This window comes from Sinocyclocheilus anshuiensis, unplaced genomic scaffold, assembly GCF_001515605.1.
Source record: "Sinocyclocheilus anshuiensis isolate Anshui unplaced genomic scaffold, SAMN03320099.WGS_v1.1 scaffold52, whole genome shotgun sequence".
Taxonomy (NCBI): Eukaryota; Metazoa; Chordata; class Actinopteri; order Cypriniformes; family Cyprinidae; genus Sinocyclocheilus; species Sinocyclocheilus anshuiensis.
In genome coordinates, this window is record NW_015554055.1 from 510,758 (window position 1) to 533,821 (window position 23,064).

General features: G+C 34.8%; 2 protein-coding genes across 2 annotated transcripts in view; both read right to left on the reverse strand.

Annotated features, from left to right (window-relative positions):
- The window catches only part of rcan3 (regulator of calcineurin 3), a 25,363-nt gene extending 23,419 nt beyond the window's left edge, over positions 1-1,944 (reverse strand). The window contains exon 1 of the mRNA XM_016460406.1: positions 1,160-1,944. The gene's annotated coding sequence lies outside the window, so the exon portion shown is untranslated. The remainder of the gene's footprint in view (positions 1-1,159) is intronic.
- A 1,019-nt stretch (positions 1,945-2,963) lies between these two features.
- LOC107668505 (NIPA-like protein 3) lies at positions 2,964-6,892 on the reverse strand. Its single transcript, XM_016460392.1, has 11 exons — positions 6,667-6,892; positions 6,271-6,339; positions 5,876-6,047; positions 5,450-5,509; positions 5,065-5,210; positions 4,770-4,866; positions 4,433-4,568; positions 4,246-4,334; positions 4,082-4,145; positions 3,471-3,565; positions 2,964-3,386 (listed from the first exon to the last, which is right to left on the reverse strand). Exons 1-11 carry the CDS (start codon positions 6,721-6,723, stop codon positions 3,205-3,207), a joined length of 1,167 nt encoding a protein of 388 aa, XP_016315878.1. The 5' UTR covers positions 6,724-6,892; the 3' UTR covers positions 2,964-3,204.
- Between the last annotated feature and the right edge of the window lie 16,172 nt (positions 6,893-23,064).

Consider the following 23,064-nt stretch of genomic DNA (forward strand, 5'->3'; position numbering starts at 1 on the left):
ATTGTTTGCGTGCTGCTCCGGTAAAGCTAACATTACAAAATAAATAAATAAATAACTAAATTAATTAATAAAAAAAAAAAAAAGGGGACTAATAAACCTCTACTCTGTCAGGAAGATAAATCTTCTTAGGCTACTGACCTTTTTGAGGGGTTATTTTCTCTCTCTCTTTATTTTTATCCACTTCATGGGCTTTTGTGTTTCTTAAATAAATTGGAAACATTGACTCATTTTTTATCGTTACTATTTTAAACACTTTATTAATTTTTGCAGTCATTAAAACTGACTCTGTTGACAAATGGGTAAAACTTAGTGGTTTGAAGGATAATGGCAAAGATTTAAAATTACAATTAATTAGATTTGAGGGGCTGCACTGATCATTAAATACACTCTTTTAATGCCATCTAATTGGTCTACTATGTCTGACAAGATAAACTATTGTTACTCTGAATGACATTTTGGTGGGTGTTTCCAATAAATTATGGTAAAAAATGCATGATAGTCATTATTATTATTTATTTATTTTTTTTAAGAGAGGACACAATCTAACGTATGAAAACAAAAACTGTTTTAAACTTTCATGCTTTGACCAATGTACTATTTTTCCTTTTATGGTGCTTAACATCTGGTCATTATTCACTTTCATTTATAAAACTAGCAGCGTGAATATCTTGCCTCAGTTCGTTTTCAACAGAGAAAGAAAGAAAGTCCTAATGTTTGAGAACGACATGAGAGTGAACGTGCTTGAACGTTCAGCTACTCTCTCGCTGTGTTACAGCGCCATCTAGTGGCTGTTACACGAGTACAATGTGTGTACATTATGGCTGTAATCTTATAAACGTGTCTCTAAAATAGAAAGTGTTGTGTTCGCTAACCTGGAGCGAATGCAAACATGCGTGGTGCTGAATGTATGTTCATGGCGATAAAAATAAATAATGTACATATAATTAATATTTTCTGGGAAAAATCATCGCTGCTGCTATATTTCATAACAAACCGATTAGCATGCTTAAACTATCAAAATGACATTGGCAACATAATTGTAGTAAGCATCTATGTTAGTCTATTAATTCTGCCACTTTTATTCTGACGTAAATTTCAAAGCAAGTCCATCAGAGTCAAATATAATAGCACGATAATGTAAGTTTTATAGATGACTTACCAGTTATCTTTGCAACTTATTCGAAATCGATGCCCAGGCAAGAGGCCATCCACTTTAAAATCCGAGGTACATAAACTTTAACAGAATAATGGAATATTGTTAATCTCAACTAGAAACACGTCTTTTCATATAAACAGTAAATTCGTCGTATGCTATCAAAATGACGTGACAGTGAGGAATGACCAATGATATTCAGGGTTATCTCATAATCAGCCAATGGGGTTCGAGTTCGCGAAGATTGACAGCAGGTATTGATGACGTGTCACAGCGGACTGGACCCGCCCTGTTTGGTGTATGACATCAGAATGCATTACGGATCATCTTTGACACATTCATTTTTACCACATGAATTGACTCATTTTAAACGTTTATATTTAAAAACAACTGTCTAACTGAAACGTTGTATTGGATGCAACTGCTATCCTTCTTATAGCAGTATCAAAATTCCTGTCGAAATGGTCATTACAATATCTGTGCTCAGTATGAGGATGTTTTCACCGGATGTTGAGACCACTAATAATTAATTTGACCGCCTGTTGTTATCTTGACTTGCACAGGCAGACTCTGAGTCTACTGTACATATATGGCTCCTTAATAATACAGAAATGGTCCTCGATACATGATACACAGACAACAATTAGTGAAATAATACTATTCTTAAATTACACAAAGGTTGTTTTACATATTCAAACGTACGTCAGTTCTTGTGATACTGAAATTAATCTTCCAGTTCAATACTCTATTATACAGCAGTCCACAGCAATACGACTGAGATTCAAGGCTGTAATACATTGGTAAGCTTTAAACTACCTGCTGACGTCTTTTTTTACATTATTTATTTTGATTAAAGGCATAATGACTGTCCTTGTGTAATGGTTGTAATAGCATAAACAACATTAAGTAAAAAAATAAAAATAAAATAACATTTCTTAACACAGTAGTAATTGCACTTAAACATAACTAGTCAAGTTTCCCATTATCTTTCAACAATGGTGTCTCTGTCAATGGTATAATAAAATACAGCATTAATGATTATTTGTGTTAAAAGACACCATAACAACAACAAAATATTTTACCACATTATTCTAAGCAATGGTATTTATGATAAAATATCAGCCAGTGTTTCTTAAAGTTTTACAGAGGCATCTGTACATTTCAACCACCAGCAGTGTTCCGATATCCAATGTGATACCTACAAACATGCAGATTTGTATAGAAATGTCTATATGGTATGCTTCAGATAAGCACAGAGAATAAATAACAGGCACAGCAGACATTCAGGTCTGAAGACTTCAAAATGGAAAATGAGAGAACAGTGCGTATGAACTTGAGAATACAGTAATTTGAGCCAGTACCAAATATATATTTGTATATAACTAGCTGGGTATTGTGCAATCTACATTAGTTTTTGGCCTTTGGTTGATAAAGCTGGACTGGCTGTAGTATCTCTGGTACAAAGCAGTAGCAGAATCCAAATTTTCTGAGGTATTTTTAGGCTTTCAGGTTATCATTATTAGCTTTTTGCATTTTGATAGGAAACCGGGAGTGGTCATGAAGTCAGTCAGCACATTTAAGGTATGATTACAAATATGAGTATCATACAAAGATAACATGCCAATATCTTATGTTAAAATCAACGCCACCAATGAAAGACCTTATTTGCATTCTAACACAGTGGTTCCCAACCCTGGTCCTTGAGGCACCCCAACACTGCACGTTTTGCATGTCTCCTTAATCAAACACACCTGATTCAGACCATCAGCTCATTAGTAGAGACTTCAAGACCTGAAATTGGTGTGTCAGAGACATGCAAATGTGCAGTGTTGGGGTGCCTCCAGGACCAGGATTGGGAACCACTGTTCTAACATACAGTAAGTCTGTTATAGCTTGGTTTCCCGGCTCAGGATCAGACGAGAGAAAGTTCTAGAATGATCCAATATTCTGGAACTGTGCTCTAGAAGTGCTGTGAATAAGCAAATGCTTCAACACACAGTAGCATTTCTCAAGTAAAATCAGTCTTAATTGCACTTCAGACACATTTCCGCTCAGTCTTTTTTCAGTCCTGATGGTTGGTATGGGCTAACAGGACTGGGAGAGACAGACAGCTCTTGGTCCACCGGAAGCGTCACAGGAGCCACACTATCGTTGTTCTCCAGTGCTCCATATGAAAAAGAGCCGTTATAATCTGGCTGCACAGCCCAGCCTTTGTTGTGAATGGTCGGAATGCCTGATTTGACAGAAAAGACAAGAAGTGTTTAATCTAATAGGATGATTAATTGTTTGGCTTGATGACAGAAATGACAAGTCATACCTTTTGCCATGTCCATAGTGACATATGGCTCAAAAGCTTTGGCCTTCCTCTTGTTTTTAGTGATCAGGAACACTCCAAGAAAGCATATAGCACACCTGCAGGAATGTTAAAAAGACACATGGTAACAAATCCTAGATTCCAAGGGCCTCGCCTCTAGTCTGTTAGTCATTGCTACCGCTAAGAAAACAAACTTGTGTGGAATTTCATGGCCAAATAGTTCATTTCCTCACACGGATGTGTTACAGAGTATCACATAGTATTCTATAATAGTCACATAATAGTAGTACAGTGAGCATTTTCCATCTTGATAAATTGAATGTAAAATTTAGGGCGGACAATAAATATAAACATTTATTTTTTCATGATGATTTTTCAGAATGATTTCTGAAGGATCATATGACTTTCAGCTTTCCCATCACAGGAATAAATTACATTTTAAAATATATTTAAAACATTAAAATATTTCACAATATTATGGTTTTACTGTATTTTTGATCACATGCAGCCTCAGTGAACATGAGCAACATCTTTCAACAACACTAATGTTTTTTTTTTTACCTCATCTCACCCAAACTGTTTAATGGTAGTGTATGTACTTAGATAAAACCTACCCCAAAAGAAACATACATATGTGCAGAACATCTTCGTGGTTAAACTCCTGATAAAATATGGCCCCTGTTATTAAAGAAACAGAATGAGACTGAGACCACTGATACAAAATGAAGACAACCCTGTCGTCTTAATTGAGACAGAGAAAGAAATTTCTGAGTCCTACCTGCCACAACTGCAAATGTTGTGCAGAAAACATAATTCACACAGGTGATGAGAGAGGAATCATACAGGTGAGACGCCTGTGCTAAAAATCTAATAAAGAAAGTCAGGTCAGATAAAAACATACAGCATTCCACTCCAAGCTCACTGTCCTACAACAGAACATTAACACAACAAACACCAGAACTTACGATGCTTGAAAGACGATTGTTGCCACCATGCAGACGAACATGACATAGAAAATGGGATAGGACAGCTGTAGAGGACCCAAGATGCTGAGCACAATCATTCCTGAAACCGCCTTCACCGTGATTACAGTCACTGAACCTAAAAGGGCAAAGGTCAAGGGAAAGGTCAACTCCATTATTTTGGTCTCTGGTACATTTATGAGGGCAAAATAGACAATGACTTGTTGATCTGTGCATTCCTTCCTTGTCAAGAGAGCCACTTTGCTAAACAAGTACTTTGAGTAATGTTGCATGCACACAATGGGCTCTACAAACAACAAATGCTGTGTTATTGTCCTACCAAGTAGTGCCACCAGCAGCAGAATCAGGATGAGGTAGTTAGCATTCCGCTGTTTATAGAAATACAGCACCAGACAGAAAGTAATGATCCCCAGAAGCTGGAAAAAAACGATACAAAATTAACTGTTAAAATAAAGTGCCTTCAGACATCAAAACAAATTTTATTTCTACATACCAAAAATAATGTGCACTGTAAATCAAAACGATATCCTTTGTAAAATAAATTTGGTTCGATATGTGCCATTTAAAATTTGGAAGCACACAATAGCTTTCCAAAACATGAGGGTGTGTATTACCAAGTATAAGAGGAAGGGCCAGCCAATAACATGTTTTACTATGTTCTCCGCATTCAGCTTCTCGTGAGAGTTTGGTCCAAACGTCACAAAGAGGTAAGTGCCGCCTGCCGTCAAGGCACAGCCCAGGAAAGTTAAGATGTAGCGCTCTACAAAGACAAGTACAGGGATGTTATATATTACTAATATAATATATTAGCAAGTAGTTACTTGTTGCTTAGCAACTCATGGCCTCAATCTTTTGAATAAATAGCTGAGAAAATACAGCTGGCACATCAAAGCTAGCATTATGTTGTGAGTTATGCAACTGAAGGCAATCAATATGATTTATCAGAATTTTGTTTCTTTTATTCCTTTATATGTACTGAGAAAGATGAGCAAAACTCACTCAAGAATTCTTGTGCCTTCCACTTTTCCCGCAAAAACAGGAAACCCAAGATGGAGCTTGCTGTGAAAATCAAAATAACCATTGGTTGTTACTTGAAATAACATAAAATATAACTAAAAGTTTATTTCAGCTAGTTGCAAGAAACATTTCTCATTTTCATTCAATTTAACTTCATATACTAGAACTAAAATAAAAATTCATAAAAACTACAGACATATTTCAAGAAAAAATAATGTAAAAAATACACAAAATTCTAACTAAAATCAAAATGAAAAGTAATTCAAAACATTAATAAAACTATACTAGTATCATGATACTAAAATAACATTCTCTATTACATATAAGATTAACATGAATATTTAAATTATATCATATGTGAAACAGTAAAAAGTTGAGTGAACAGTAAGTCAGACTATGAATACCTACATATAACAGACACAGCATTAAGTGGTGCTATAAGAGAGAGCGGTGCAAATGCGTAAGACACAAACAAGGCGCCCTCCCCCAGAACCATCAGCATCAGGCCAGACCACCAGGTCTTTGTGTAGTAGTATTGCCTGGGGTCTTTATTTCCTGCCAATGTCACATGACTTTGTTTCTGCAAGAGAAAACATCAATCGTGATTACGTGTGTTTGTCTTTTACACCTTCTTATTAAACCGACTCCCTTGGATACTGTAACAAACAACAGCTGGGTTATAAAACAAGATGTTGAGAAGTAAATAAAAGCGTCTGAATTTCACCTGACAGGGCGTAACCTGAACACACCCTGACCCTGAATCACAATGCAATTAGAAATGTAGGCTGCAAATACACACTTACCTGAATGCTGACTGAGATGCTGACCAACAGGTTTCCAAAGATAGCTAACAATGTTCCAATGAGGTTTTCCTGTGTATAAATCACATAAAAGTTAAAGCATAAAAGCAAAACACAGGACACGTAAATCATCACGCAACCATCCGGAAAGTCATGTTAAAATGTATAGATGTTTACTATAACAAGACCTTCCGGTACATGTGTATGTAATAGGAATGTAATACATAACAGGAACTAAATTGGATTACAGGGAACTTAATGGTTGCCTTGCTCTAAAACAGCCAGTTTAGAAAAAACATACTAGTTATTTCAAGATCAGTTTTTGTAAACTCGTAAAAAAGAGTTTCGGTTTGTATTTGTAGTTTGATTTTTACTACAAACATCACGTCATAGACTCACGGTGTAAGAGTCTGCCGTCACACCGTCCTCCTCTCGTGCCATCCTCACGCCGTTCATCCTTAAATCAGATGATATTCCCGTTATATACGCATCACCAAGCCCGTCCCACAGCTCGGTCCAGTCGGGACTTGGACGAAAGTCAGCTCTACTTTCCTCTGTTTGGGCAGCGACTTTCGTGGATCGCCATTTTCGAAAAGTCGTACTCCTTTCCGGGTACACCTGTCAAGTGACTTGTGACGTTGTACACAGGTTCTGCGTGACGTCGAATTTGAGGGCTGTGATGAAGACAGCATTCTATGCAAAAATACAAAACAAAAAAACGCTGTGTGTGATCAAAGAGTACTCTTTGGTATGATGGAGAACAAGTGAATCCACAATAACATTTTTACTGCTTTGACGAGTTTTATTTTGATGGTGAAAGTATGGAGGCTGTAAAGCCGCTTTGTTGTAATATGCACTTTAAAAATAAATTGAAAATTGGAATTGAAAATAATGTTTTGCTGTTTACTTACTTAATTCAAGGTAAATGTTATCCAGTTATTTAATGTAGGATACAACATCTTACCTTTATAATATAATGCTTACTATTTTCTTACACAGTAGCCTAAAAAGTGGTCTGGTGGTCTACACTTGGAATCAGTTTTGGACAGCAGGTGGCACAAGTGCACCTTCGTAAAAAAAATTCCAAAGTCTGGTCATGATTTGACTCTGCTGTTGTACCACACAGCATGGCATAAAACTCAGCTTTGGATATACAGCTTTATGTGAGAGTAGTTACCTCTAGAAAGCACAGTTGGAGTTAAGATCCAACTTTCTCAAGACCTACACCCAGACCAAACTAATACCACATCTGGGCCATAGCCACCATAGACAAGAGTGGATCATCAATATATCTTTTAATAAAGTTTCACTTTTGGGGAACCAGTTTTGAATGTTTAGTTACATCCTTATACCAGACCCCCTGAGATCCAGACTAAGATCTGATTTAGTGAACTGAAATGCTGATACAGTAGCCAAGTAGTTTAAAGCCATAGAGGTCTTGTAAATTCCCTGCAGTGGTAAGGATATTGTGTCAATCTGTGCTTGAGGTCATTATTATCTGTAGTTTGTTGGAAATTATTTAGTTAATTAAGAGTAATGACCCACGTACCCACAACAGCATGTTTATATGAGACCAAGACCACAAGACTCTGCTTGAAAGCAGTTGTGACTTCACCTTGAGTAATACAATGTTCCAACACTGATATTTTGCAATTTTCCATTATCATATCCCAGAGCTATGAGGTTCTAACTAGGAACAATGATTATGACATTCATCAATTATATCTTGGCACAGTTGAAATGACGCACAAACCATTCCTGTTGTTTTAGGGTCCACTAATTCCTGTAGGCGAAACAGGTGTATTCCAACTTTTTTTCACCTGCCAGTGACAAATAAAACACTGTGACAATAATGAGTAAATGTAAATGGGTTATGGTGTGACTGACATGAAACAAATCTGTGACCTTTCACCATTTTGTCAAGGATAAAATAAACTACAGTCATTTCATTTTTTTGTAGAGAAGAGAGAACCCATGTTGTAATAGTTACTGATGTTATTAGAAATGTGTCATCACTGTACGCATGTTCAGATGTCATTGGGTGTGAAAGGCCTGTGGAAAGCGGACCTTCAGATCATCCAGTGAAAGTACCAGGACTATTTTAAACTCCTGATCAGCAGTGTTGGGGAAAGTTACTTTTAAAAGTAATGCATTACAATATTGCGTTACTCCATAAAAAAGTAACTAATTACGTTATTTAGTTACTTTTTATGGAAAGTAATGCATTACAATATTGCGTTACTCCATAAAAAAGTAACTAATTACGTTATTTAGTTACTTTTTATGGAAAGTAATGCATTACAATATTGCGTTACTCCATAAAAAAGTAACTAATTACGTTATTTAGTTACTTTTTATGGAAAGTAATGCGTTACTTTACTAGTTACTTGAAAAAAGTAATCTGATTACGTAACTCGCGTTACTTGTAATGCGTTACCCCCAACACTGCTGATCAGTATGCAAAATGTCCAGAAACATTTAATTGATTAGTCTGGATATCAGCTCAAATGGATTGGAAATAAACAGGAAGACAAGACATTTGACCTAGCAATAATTTGAATAACATTTTGCACAAAAATAAATAAATAAAATAATAAACCTGTAGTTTTTTATTATTATTATTTAGCAATAAAAATAACCTGTAAAAAATAGGAACAGAAAACATCTTTGACAGCAAGGTATCAGATTTCTTTTCCTAGTTCCATGGAATATATCAGGAATGATCATTTGACTTTGAGGCAAGATCTGAATATCAAAAGTTTTAGAAAGAATTTTACAAAACATTGGAGAGATGCCACAGTAGCCTGTAGATGCATCAGACAGTTGCAGAGCATCAGGCTTCTGTGCTGTGATGTTTCCAACACTAATTATGAATGATTAATAATGCTTCTATCTCTGTGGTAAATTACGCCCTTGCACTGACACCCGGAAAAAAAGGAACATTCTTTCCCTTAAGGCCTGTCCTCAGGAGGGGAACAGCACTCCTGATGGAATGGTGTAACTTACTGTGAAGTTTCAGAGTAAAATCTTTAGTATCTTACTAGATTACTTATAGTAACTAGAATCTTTCAATTTCAACTTTCTCAGAGAAAGAAGTACAACAGAAGCTTTAGCTTATGTTTTCAAAGTTTTAACAGTTGAAGTGAAGACATTGCAGTTGAGTTTTGTACAATTTGTCATGTACATCAATTTTTTTTGTACCGTTAAGTATAATACACCAGAAAATTGTTTATGCCTGTCACTGTCAAAAAATCTGTGGCACAGGAAATAACCCCTCAAAACAGACTCTAAATATGCAAAGTTCAAAGAAGGGGCATGAAATCAGCCTAAAATGGAAAATGACTTTCAGGACGATTGTGCAAGGTGTAATTCCTCTTTACCTTTTGATGTATTTGGGAAATACCAGAAAATGATCTTTTCACTTCCTGAAACTCTATTATTTTAATTGTAATAAAATGGAATGACACAGGAAAAAAAGTATTGAACTACTGAAATGTGTTTAATACTTTGTACAAAAGCCTTTATTTGTAATGACAGCTTCAAGACGCCTCCTGTAGGAGAAACTAGTCGCATACATTGCTCAGGTGTGATTTTGGCCCATTCTTCCACACAAACAGTCTTCAAATCTTGAAGGTCCCATGGGCCTGTTCTATGAACTCTAATCTTTAGTTCTTTCCATAGATTTTCTACTGGATTCAAGTCAGGTGATTGGCTGGGCCACTCTAGCGGCTTTATTTTCTTTTTCTAAAACCAATCGAGAGTTTCCTTGGCTGTGTTTGGGATCATTGTCTTGCTGAAATGTCCACCCTTGTTTCATCATAAACCACTGCTACTGTAGGTGTTGGGACTGAACCAGCTAATATTAATTTCCCAGGATTGCTTTACTGATAGATTTCAACTGGTGTCTTGGTTTTCCATGCCTTTTTTGCACCTCCCTTTCTTCACGTGTTCAATAATTTTTCCCTGTGTCATTCCATTTTATTACACATAACTTAATTTCTGAACTTATTTTATTTTATTTTTTTGTATGTAAGGATTACTTGGGTCGTTACCGACATCTGGTGAAAATTTCATGTCAACAGCATCTTTATAAATATATTTTCTGAGAAAAATGGTGATGCGTTCAATATTTATTTTACCCGCTGTATATATATATTAACTAAACAGGTCAAATGTATGTAATCTTCAGGTGTGGTTTTGTTTCATGTTGCAAGTGTATATTCTCTGAAAAATAATTCTTTAAAATGTTCCTTTTAACCACAGCATTTTTTCTGTTGTTTGTTTTAGTTTATATGAAGCACATTCAGATCACACCTCAGAAATGAAAACATATTTTACATATGAGTAAGTCAAAAGCTCTCCAAATAATACAAAATTAGCTTGCAGTATGTGACAGCAGCCACCTGTTTTATAGCGTCAGTGAAGACCTGTTATGATCATTTTAATTAAGCAATATCTGTACATTGCTTTTGCGTCATGATCTTGAAATTAGGTTTATGTGACACAATTATTAGGAACATATACTGTAGTTCTATTTAAACATATAGTTCATCCACAATTGGAAACATGACTGACTCAGAATGAGTTATTCTGAAGACTGTGCAGTGTCATTTCTCTCCATGAATTTACTATTAATAGAGACTGCAACTTTAAAGCTTCACAAAGGATGCAAAAGCACAGAATACAGTAATTAAAGTGGCCTATATAACTTGTGCGCTGTATTCAAAGTCTTCTAAATGATGTGATATTATTAGTTTTCAGTAAGTAACAACTTCAGTTTCTTGGAAACAGACAAACAAACAAGACAAAAAATGAACAGTACAATTCTTCATAATTTTCTTATTATGTAACACATGAAGAAAGAAAGTGGGTTTGGAACAAAACAAGGGTGTTACTTTAGTGCATTTCATAGGGAAGACAAAAAATATTTTTTTTCTCCTGGACATCAGTCAGATTAAATGGAGCTTAGGTCTCCTGCTTCACTGATTTTTCTCCTAAAAAAGATCTCTCATGTGTCTCTTTAGCAATGTCACAATCTGTGCTCAGATTATAAAAGACCAATCTTTAAATATGAACACATTTCTCATCCAGCATCTCCAGGACCATTTTTTCTTGTTCTATTTTTAGCAAATTCTGAGAAACATTTATTTTATTAAACATATCTCATAACCCCATAAAGTCGCCTGAGACTCTTTGAAAGTTTGAGTAAAATGTATTCCTCTGGTATGGTATATAATACTTCATCATTTATCAGTCAGTTCTTTCTTTGTTGTATTGAAACAAGCTAGCATACATGCAATTGCTAATCTTAATGTTAATACTAAATTAACCTCTCTCCCACCCACTTTAACAGCAGAAACTATCATATTTCATTATGCACACATTTTGTAAAAGTTTTCCTGATTGTTCCTATTGAATTTCTCAGAGACTCATTATGAGTGAGAATTTCCACAGCACAGATAGCCTACAGCAGATAAGCATCAAGCAGCAGTGTAAACATAGCATAAACAAAACATAACTTGAATTTCACTAAACTAGACAATTTTTTAAGGGCACAGTGTATTATGATTCTTCATATGCTTTCATGGCCCTATGATCCTTCCTATGCCTTTATGATACTGTGTGTGTGTGTGTGTGTGTGTGTGTGTGTGCGTGCACACACTCAGAGGGTTATTCAGACTAGCTGACAGACCAGTTGTCGGCACTTCATCCCTCTAATAAGTCAGGCATTTCTAAAACTCTACCTGTATTCATGCTACCTGCAGGCTCATACTTCAATGGCACTTTCTTTACAGCCTCTGTCATTTGAAATTCAGCAAGACAACAACTTAAATGCAATGTTTTCTTCATGTTATGCTGGCTGATATGACTCCAGTTTCACTTAAATTTACAACTGAAAGGCTTTTACAAAAAATTACAACTGAAATCTTTGAATCTGAAGTTAATAATTTGAGAAATTAATCATTTTAACCTTCATTTATTAATACAAATAATTTTCTTATGCAAATTTGCTGAACCGAGTTTATATCTTCATCAGAACAACTTGCTCACCGAATGGATCCTCTGCAGTAAATGGGTGCCGTCAGAATGAGAGTCCAAACAGCTGATAAAAACATCACAAAAACCCACAAGTAATTTACACAACTTCAGACCATCAGTCTTGTGAAAAGTTGCATAAGAAACAAGTCCATCATTAAGATATTTTTTAACTTTAAATCACTGCTTCTGATCAAAATACCAGAGTCCGTAATCCATAATAATCCTTCCTCCAGTGAAAATGTCCATCCTATTTTGTTCTCTCCGACATTTGTTTAGAACCGTTCTAGACTGTTTTTGCTTTTAAACGGAGCAGCTTTTCACTTCACAAGGTGGACTGGAGTTGTGTAGATTATTTGTGGATTATTGTGATGTTTTTATCAGCTCTCATTCTGACGGCACCCATTCACTGCAGAGGATCCATTGGTGAACAAGTGATGTAATGCTAAATTTCTCCAAATTTGTTCAGATGAAGAAAAAACTCATCTACATCTTGGATGGCCTGAGGATGAGTAAATTGTCAGCAAACTTGCATTTTTTGTGTAAAGTATTCCTTTCAGTCTCTCTGTATGAAACACCTTGATTTCAGCACCCACATGAAACAAGACTTTTTTAGCAGCAGGCCATCAATATGCTTTATATAATTGTAATATTTAATTTAATGTTTTTTTTTTTATATTATTTGCTTTTAGTTCTATTTATTTCTTTGTTTAAATATAAATTATTCAAAATAGATCATTATTCGTCATAGACCTTATGGGGCCATGCAAATGAGTTAGTCACAGTTGAGAGGTTCTACACAGACTCATAAAATTCATCTTCTCTTTTAATGTCACTTCTTCTGTCTTGTCATATGTGGGTGGCTGTCTTTAAAATCCCCTCCAGCACAAAAACGTTAGTTACAGACCAAAGGTAATGAAAACTTCCCTCGGTTCTACACAGACTCATAAAATTCATCTTCTCTTTTAATGTCACTTCTTCTGTTTTGTCATATGTGGGTGGCTGTCTTTAAAATCCCCTCCAGCACAAAAACGTTAGTTACAGACCAAAGGTAATGAAAACTTCCCTGACATAAGGGCTTTTGAAATAGCAAATAAACTCAGTCCTGTTTCATTAGTCAAGAATGCGTGAACGTTAGCGTTTGCAGCAGCGATGATGAAAACGAAGCTAGCTGCTCCATGCCACTCTATTTTTGGCCTTCACATTTTACTCCGGAAGCGAGTTTCTGGCGATACCTGATTTTTTTGCGATGGAATGAAGGTTCGTTAGAAGGTTGTGGTAAGGCAGGCTTTTCCTAAAACTTCCACAGGTTTAGACATGCCTTGGTACGCACTCAAAGGTATTTAAACATTGATCCAAGAGACAACAGTGACAATGACACCTCAGTCCAAATGTGAGCGCAGCCATGAGGGAGAAATGAAGCATAACGCGGCTGTGACTCGCTTAATCAGAATGACAGTCATTAGAGGATAACAGGGCGTAACCATACCTTCTTCATGTGTCATAACATTTGCCTTAGAACACTAATTAAAATGTTCTCATGGCAAGAACGTAAAGGTTTTGTAAAGCCTTATGCATACAAATAATTAGGTGATGAATACACAAAGGTAATGTTGTAATTGAGCACAGTATGACTGTTTGTATAAGACCCTGTAGCACAGTGCAGCACTTCACATTAATTTTATTTTTTCTTTGGTAGAAGGATGCTGCATGCCAACGCAGATATCAAATATAATAACGTCTGCTGAAACAAAATGTGCATAATAATCCCCGTACTGTGTCATATGGGCCTCTGGAGCCTCTGGGTCTCTTATGGGCCTTATTGTAGCTAGTGCATGTTATTCTGCTTAAGAAAACTGTGAGGAATTGTGTTTGATTGGATGTTTTTCATTGTATAAATACTCATCAATGATGCTACTCATGCCTGTGTAAAATATCTATGACCTGCAGTGTTAAAATGAAACCATTTATAGGATTTACCGCTGGCTAAATTTGTAACAATTTCGGGAATCATTATTTTTTGCATATATGTGTGTGTGGATAGATAGATAGATTTTTGAAGTGCAAAGACTAAAAGAGTATTTTGCAAAGACTGAAAATGTAATCTAATAATCTTTTCTTCAATCTAATATTTTAACAGCAAATAATTATTTTTACAGTGTAACAAGTAACACAAGTTACATAATCACATTACGTTTTTATTACATTTGTGTTATTGCTGAATAGTGTTGAACTTTCTTCTACTGCATCATATTCTTAATGCAATTTGTTTGAGCTGCACCCTCTACTGTACAGACATGAATTTACATTTCCTTCCTTTACATTTGTAAAATAACTTTTTATATTAAAAACAAACAAGCAAGCCCTGCCCAGATTTAAAATGTAACTCAAAAGTAATGTGATGCATTACTTTCCATAAAAAGTAAGTAATGTAATTAGTTACTTTTTTAGGGAGTAACGCAATATTGTAATGCATTACTTTTAAAAGTAGCTTTTTATTACTAGTATTAGGTATTACTTTTTTTTTTTGGTAAGAGAATTTATTTAGCATTCATTATTTCAGCATCCCATAAAGGACTAAATAAAAATGTAGAATATCATGCACGGTTTTGACCTTTATATTTCCACGATTACATGTCATATGTGCATGTAAAAGTGTGCTTACGTGCATATGATGATTTCTGGCAGGTTATTTATATGCATGAGTTCATAAATATATTAGGGTTAGGGTTAGATCACAACAACATAAAAATATTTAAAATAAAGCATAAAATAAAATAAAGTATATACATGTGTTATATATATATATATATGAATACATTAAATACATAATTTATTTTGATTGTAAAGTTGCAAAAAGGTTTTTTTAGGAGTAGGATTTAGGTCTGTAATAGACATCTATGGGATGTCCTAACTGGGTAGCTAAGCAAACGTGTGTGTATGTGTTTGATGACTTTTCGAGTGAATTGTCACCCGTCTAGGTCAGTGTTAATGCAATAATGGTTTGTTTGTGCAGACTTGGTGTTAACCGCCTTGTGTGTGTGGTGAAGACAAGAGAGGTTAATCCAGATGGAGAGATGGACATACGGACAGACACACAGGCGCAGGGGAATTGGAGCTTTCCACGATGAGCCCTGACTTTTCAAAGGCCATCACGTTGAACAAAAGGCCCTGTTTCATTTTCTTTCTGTTTGTTTGTCTCTCTTCCTTCATTTTTTCAGCACCTTGTAATCACAGCCTTTGTTAGCATTCGGTTCAGGTTGAACCTGTTGTGTTACTGTGGGCACAAACCAGCACCTTTTACTTCTACCTCCTCCGCTTTACACGTTGGCCCCTTTCTCTCCTTAGCCCCATCCTTTCATTTACAGGAGTGTACTAAAGCCATAATGACATGTGGCATTTGTCTTAGCCGAGTCTCTTCTGTTCTTCAGCAGGTGTCTGAGCAGGTGCATTCTGCATTATTTCACTCCATGAATCACCTTCACTGGTTAATCCACGGAGCTTCACTAGATTATAATCCTCTTCCTAGCCCATTATTATTTGGGATTAAATACAGTGATATACACAGGAAGTCATTAATTAGAATGCATGAAAAGAAACAGTTAAAAAAACATCTAAAGCTTTAGGTAAAAAGTGAGGCGGTCCACATTGAAAATCTAGGTTTTTAAATCGAATTTATAAATTAAAATAAATACACAGTTTGGGGAGTTGGATAAAAAAAGAAGCAAAGAAACATAAAACGAACAGGAAATATTTAGGATTTTTCACTATATCTAGGTTACTGATAAAATGAACAAATCTGTGACATTGATCATGTGACGACAAAACAAAAGGAGGAAATGCAAAATATTACAATAAATATCTGATAATAAATCTTTTTTTTTTTTCTCCATATCATAATTTCACTCAAATAGTTTAAGATAAAATGTGAAATAGATGACATATTATAATTATATATTATTTATGCATTTATAAAGAAATTAAATGTGAAATACAGACATTTTCAGTTTGGACTCCACTGTGTATAAAAATATATTAACAGGAAATAGGAAAAGATGTAAAAATCAACATTTAATGTCTAAAATTTGACAGAACTGTAAAAATGACTAAAAGCAAAAACTAGGTTTATAAAATATATCAGCCTTTGTTGTATGTATTTGTTCAGTGTTTTTCTAACATGTTTGCCATTTTAGAATTAAAAAAAAAAGATTTTTTTGGAATTAGAATGCTTCAAATTAAATGGGTTGAGATGGCATATTTGTTAGCTAATTTTTTTTTTTTTTTTACCAGTGTAAGTATCATTAAGATACTATTGTAGTTTTTTTAAATTTAATTATTATTATGCTTTTGGATTTTAATTTTATGTTTTTATCCTTATAAGTTATTATTTTGTTTTGTTTTGTTTTAAATAGGACCATATAGTTTTTAATAATTTTTATTTCCGTTTTAGATTTTTTAGTTGAAGTTAAACTAAATGAAAGTGCAAAATAAAATAAAATAAATAAAATAAGTTGAAAATTAAAAAATGAAAATAAAATATGTTCTTTAATTTTTAATGATATTATATTAAATTTTTCTCATTTTCTGTTAATATTTATTTCATTTTTCTTTTATTAACGAAAGTATTATTAATAGAAAATAATATTTTATTAAAGATTATTTTATTACTTATAAATATTAAAAATCGTATTACTTTTATTACTTATACGATTACTTTTATAAAAAATTTTTTTTTTATGGTTTCAGTTTTTGTTTTGTGTAACAACCCTGCTTTGTATTTGACATTAATTTACACGGCTTAGAGATAAGTTGTTGATTTTGATTGGTGTCTTTCATTTGTAGTAGATAATTGTGATCATTATATCATTAAGATACTATTGTAGTTTTTTTAAATTTAATTATTATTATGCTTTTGGATTTTAATTTTATGTTTTTATCCTTATAAGTTATTATTTTGTTTTGTTTTGTTTTAAATAGGACCATATAGTTTTAATAATTTTTATTTCCGTTTTAGATTTTTTAGTTGAAGTTAAACTAAATGAAAATGCAAAATAAAATAAAATAAATAAAATAAGTTGAAAATTAAAAAATGAAAATAAAATATGTTCTTTAATTTTTAATTATATTATATTAAATTTTTCTCATTTTCTGTTAATATTTATTTCATTTTTCTTTTATTAACGAAAGTATTATTAATAGAAAATAATATTTTATTAAAGATTATTTTATTACTTATAAATATTAAAAATCGTATTACTTTTATTACTTATACGATTACTTTTATAAAAAATTTTTTTTTTATGGTTTCAGTTTTTGTTTTGTGTAACAACCCTGCTTTGTATTTGACATTAATTTACACGGCTTAGAGATAAGTTGTTGATTTTGATTGGTGTCTTTCATTTGTAGTAGATAATTGTGATCATTATTTCAAATGTTATATAAATGGCAGTGTAATGCAAAAAAAAGCAAAACAGATGTTAAAGCAAAAAATTTTACAACTTTCTCTTGTCTTCTCTAAATGTACTATTAAATGAAACTTTATTTTATTTCATTTTATTATTATTTTTATTCATTATTTTCCTCTTTACAAGGACATCAAACAACATTAAGGATTTCAGTAGTTACTAAATGTACTATTAAATGAAACTTTATTTTATTTCATTTTATTATTATTTTTATTCATTATTTTTCTCTTTACAAGGACATCAAACAACATTAAGGATTTCAGTAGTTACCTGAGCTCTACAAATGAATGGTTTAAAATGCAAATAGAGTTGAGACTTTTGACTTTTGAGATTTTCTGTCTCTCTTCCTCTCACTCTCTCTCCTGTATGTATTGCATTCTCTCTAACAAGACAGGACTTGTAGAGTGAAACTGGGTGAGAGATTTTGTGTTGCACACGTGAGAGGTGTGTGTGCTCTCTAAAGTTAGAACAAAAGTACTTGCAAATTTTGTGTGAGCGGTAGGAGGTGGTGTGGGTAGATTTTAAGGATGCAGTATGTGTGTGTGTGTTTGTAGGGGGCACATGTGCGTGTTATAGGAGTGTTGAAGGCTAGCTGGGTGATGGTTTGGACTTGTTTCCAAGGTTATTTACAATAAGCATGTACGCTAGAGTTTGTATGCGGGGTCTCGACATGTTTCGTTTCTAATGCTGTTCCCAATGTGGTAACAAATCCTGGAAAGCACGGAAACCTCACAATCCCACGGGAACATCTTAACCCATCGAGGGAAAGAATGAAAGGGAGAGAGAGGCAGATGCCTATCACACATACTCTCTGCCTCCCTCTTTCATTTGGTCTAATGAGGGATTGCTTCTTAATTATGCCAATTTTGCTGCCAGTTCCCAGTGAGAATCCCACAGACCATCACAAGAGTTTAGCAAATATTATTCCTCAGCAGCTCTGCTGATAGAAATCGAACGCCACACTAGCACAAACTTTACATGAGACACTAATCTGACATAAGAACAGCATGTGTGTGTGCTGCTTAAATCCACATTCACTCTTTATTCATTTACTCTTTCTTAATTTATATAATTTATGTTTTTCAAAAGACGATGTCAAGAAATGACCAGCTGATAAGCCAGACTTGGAGTGATTCAGTAAATGAAGCTTCTTCCGTTAAAACAATTGCATTTCCTAATGTAAAGATTTATTCATGGCTTAAAAGTGAATTTTGTTGAAATGCGTGATGGCATTTTTCTCTTTTCAAGTTAAGTTATCCGTCGATTAATGTTGAATTAAAAAAAAAACATAATTTTTTTGGAAAATGAATGTTTTGTGAATTGTTTTGCATAAATGCTTGGCATGACATGTTAAATAAACACTCCAAATTGTAAAATGACCCAGTTAACTGAAAATTACTTGTATATTACATGTATCTGTGCAATTTTCATTTATAGTTTATTACTTCCTAGAAAAAAGTAAAAAGTACAAATTAATTGCAAAATAGACCAAAATAGAGGAATTCTGACAAATGTATCATTTCTCGTAAAAACTAGAAAAAGTACACAATAAAATGTTTAAAGGGGTCATATGATGCGATTTCAAGTTTTCCTTTCTCTTTGGAGTGTTACAAGTCTCAAAACCAAAGAGATATTCTTTATCAAAGTTAAGACTCTGCCACACCCCCCTAAAACGGCTCGTTCTAACATGCCCCCACATATCTAGGTCACTATGTGGGAATATTTGCATAATGCGCCCAAATGTTCACGCAAAGAAAGAAGGCGGAGGCCATGGCGGATCCTCCATGACCTTAGCTGGCTCGGCCACCACGGCCACTGGCATATGGCCCCCCCAAAAAATTTTCTTGGGGAAACTTAGGAAATCTGGGGGGCACTCTGGAGGAGCGGGCACTTGAGGGTGCTCTGGAGGAGCGGGCACTGGAGGGCGCTCTGGCGGAGCGGGGCTGGCTAACTCAGGGGAATCAGGAGACGAAGGAGGGCTGGACAGGACCAGCGGAGACGAAGGAGACTCAGGGGACGATGGAGAGCTGGACGGGACCAGCGGAGACGAAGGAGAACTTTCTGGAGCGGATTCTGGGGTGAGAATAGGAGCCGAGAAATCTGGAGGTAGTGCCATGTCCAAGAGCGCTGAGTCAGCGGCGGCCGGCGGGCCTGATGGCGAGCTGGTTCTGGATCAGGGATGGACGCTCTCCAGACACCGGAGGATCCCTTCCCTCCAGCTTAGTCGAGTGGTGTCTGGGAGGTCCACGGGGCGATGGTAATTAGCCCCGATCCAGAACAGCGAGTTGAGCGTGGCGTTGTCCAAAGCCGTCGCTGTGGCGAGCCCGCAGAATTCCCAAGCATACTCCCCGAAACGGGAAGGACCAAATAAGGGCATGGAAACACAGGGAAAACAAAACCGACCATAAACGTGACAATAATATAATATAATGCATATATAATTTATATATAATATATATAGCAATATCATATACAAATCAGCTTTTTTGATGTAGCTTTTTTTTTTCCTTGTTGGTTCAGGAAACAGCTATTGACACAATGTGTCACATTTCTGCTTTTCTGTTACAGCATTAATGGGCAGACAAAATCCCTGGAAGGAAATATGAGACAATTGTATCTTGCAGTATGTCAGTGTGTGTTTTCATACTCAGTGTCCTTCAGTTACGACAGTCACAGTGCAGCCTGAGGAGAAATGTGAAGACGATTGTAACCTCAGATTTGGAGATTTGTGTGTGTGTGTGTGTGTGTGTGTGTGTGAGAATGAAACTGGGATTAGATCTGACCAATAGATATTACAGGTCACGCCTCTACCACCTGTAATTTTACCATTACAATGTGCATGTGTGTCCTGGTCCTTCATGAATCATTCAGAGGGGTTTTGACACTTGACACTTGTTTGGACTCAGAGGAAGTTTGAATGTGCAATCACAATTGAGCTGAATCTTTCAGATCATTGAATCATTTCTCTTCTCAAACACACCTCAAATGCTATCTTGTTGTACATTTTAGACTAAATAGAACACATTTTCTCCAAAAGAGCAACTTGAGAGCATTTTTCACCAAAATCAGATCAAAGCTAAGTGAGATTCACATTTGCATTATGCAATTACTTAGAAGATAATTTATGCAAAGTAATTTACAAATGAGAATAATACAAGCAGAGGTGATTCATCCAAGGAGTAAAACAATAAAAGTAGTGCTACTGTACCAAATTTATAAGATGTGTTTTTGTAGATTGTTTTATCATTCTTCTCATTTAATAGATAAACCAAGCAGTATAGTGCAGAGGAATGTATGACAGACGCCGTGCATTAACAGGTGCACAAAGTGTCTTGTTCTCACATCTCTAAATCTCATCAGCTCTGCACACTCTGTAAATACACTGAAACAGACTGTTTGACACTGATTTTGGTTATTATATTCAGCTCTGATGATGAACAGTTCATATAGCAAATTAATCTCTGATGATGGGATGCTTAAATATCACACAATCATTCAGTAGAATACAAAAGCCTTAAAAATGAGAAAATCTGGGACTCAAAATCTGATTTAAGACTGCACCTCAAGAATCTTTTCGAATACTGTAACATTTAAAACAAATAAACACACTGACATGAAGTGAATAAGACATATTTAAGATTGCAATATTTCTAGTGCTAATTAAGTAATGAAGTAAATTTGTGACATTGTTCCTGTGGCTCATTTTAGACTGTCAGACTGTTAAATCATAATTATCATATACTTTGCCATGTAAAATGTGTTTTCAATTAACAGATGCAAAATTAGAAGCATTTTCAGTGGACTTTTGGGCCTCACTTTATATTTTATTGTATCTGTAGTATAAGTAGTAATTATGAGCTTTGTGACATTCACAATATATTGAGAAATGAATATCAGATTACTTGGATTAAGTATTTTAAATAGTGAATAGGAATGGTTCATGTTTGTTCAGAAATGAATTCATTTTAAAAATGGATTTAAAGCTGTTATGATTGAGAAAACCTGTGTTTGCCATTTTTGTCACACCTTCAGGGATTCAGGGATGGAAGAAGCACAATGGAAACCGTGAAAAGACAAGAGCATGTGATAGGGACCCTCTCATGGCCTCTTGGATGTGGGAAAACTTCTTATATTAATTTCCCATCTTTTTCTTTCTCTATATTTGCTTTCTCCTGCATGTACCTCAGCGATGGTGCATTTACTCTGGTTTCTGAGTGTTAAGCATGGTGTGAAATGATCCCTTTAGAAAAGCTCTTTCCCTGCGTTCTCACTTCCAGCAGAACACAAGACTGTTCACACTTGCTGCTTTAAGTCTGATATTAGATGTGCTCATAAGATCAGCGTAATTCTGTTCAGTCATATGATAATGACAAAGAAAAGCTGCGTGGAGACTTGTTTATTTGCATGCAGGAACCAGGATGGCAAAGTTTTTATTTGAGTATTTAAAAACTCAATCATGAAAGGATAATAGAGATGAGATTGTATGCATTTTTAGTGAGAAACTGACAGTTTTGACAGATGTGCTATATATTAATACAAATCTAGCATGTGTGATATGCACTGTATCTAGCGTAGCTGGCTTTAAATTGCAAATGCAGTGTAACTGCACCCTATAACCACATATCATTAAAGTATATGAAAATTGCATTTGTGTCCAAGAAATCATGCTTATTTACTATAAACCACTAAAGCGTTATCAGCATTCCTGACTTCCTTCCTTACTACTTCTAATCTGTTTCTTCTGCACATTTTTTTGGTTCAAGTCCAAAATGCCCGAGGGTCTGATGTGTGTGCATATGTGAAACTGTGTGGGTGTGTGTGAAGGCAGGCCGCAGAACACGCACCCTTTGTGACACAATGCCAGATACCCCGAGGTCTTAAAACTCCGATTAATAGACACACATAAACACAAGCATGTCTGCTGTATATTAATGCATAAAGATGATATGCAAAGACTGTGCATATCTTATCCAGCTAATTAAACTAAAAAGTATAGAATAATATACTAAAACTTAATTATTCACATTAAGACAAAGAAAAAAAAAGAATAGAAAATAAATATTTTAGAGATTTTACAGGAGCAAAGGCAAGCCTGTATCTGTTTGCATCAGTTACTGTCTGTGATAGAGATGCATATTTGATATGCAGAATTTTTATCTGCAAACCATGCATGTATCCAGCTAACAGGGAACATCTTCTGAATGTTTTGGCGAGGTTCTCTCAAAGTTATGAACAAACATTCTTCCATTATTAATAGTCTTTAATAACGTTAACACAAAAACATTGTTCAATGTTT

Coding starts and splice junctions, on each gene's coding strand:
- LOC107668505 (XM_016460392.1), bottom strand. CDS start 6,723: ATGAACGGCGTGAGGATGGCACGAGAGGAGGACGGTGTGACGGCAGAC. Junction 5,510..5,875: donor TAATGCTGTGTCTGTTATAT/GTAGGTATTCAT, acceptor TGATTTTCACAG/CAAGCTCCATCTTGGGTTTC. Junction 4,867..5,064: donor GGCCCTTCCTCTTATACTTG/GTAATACACACC, acceptor GTTTTTTTCCAG/CTTCTGGGGATCATTACTTT.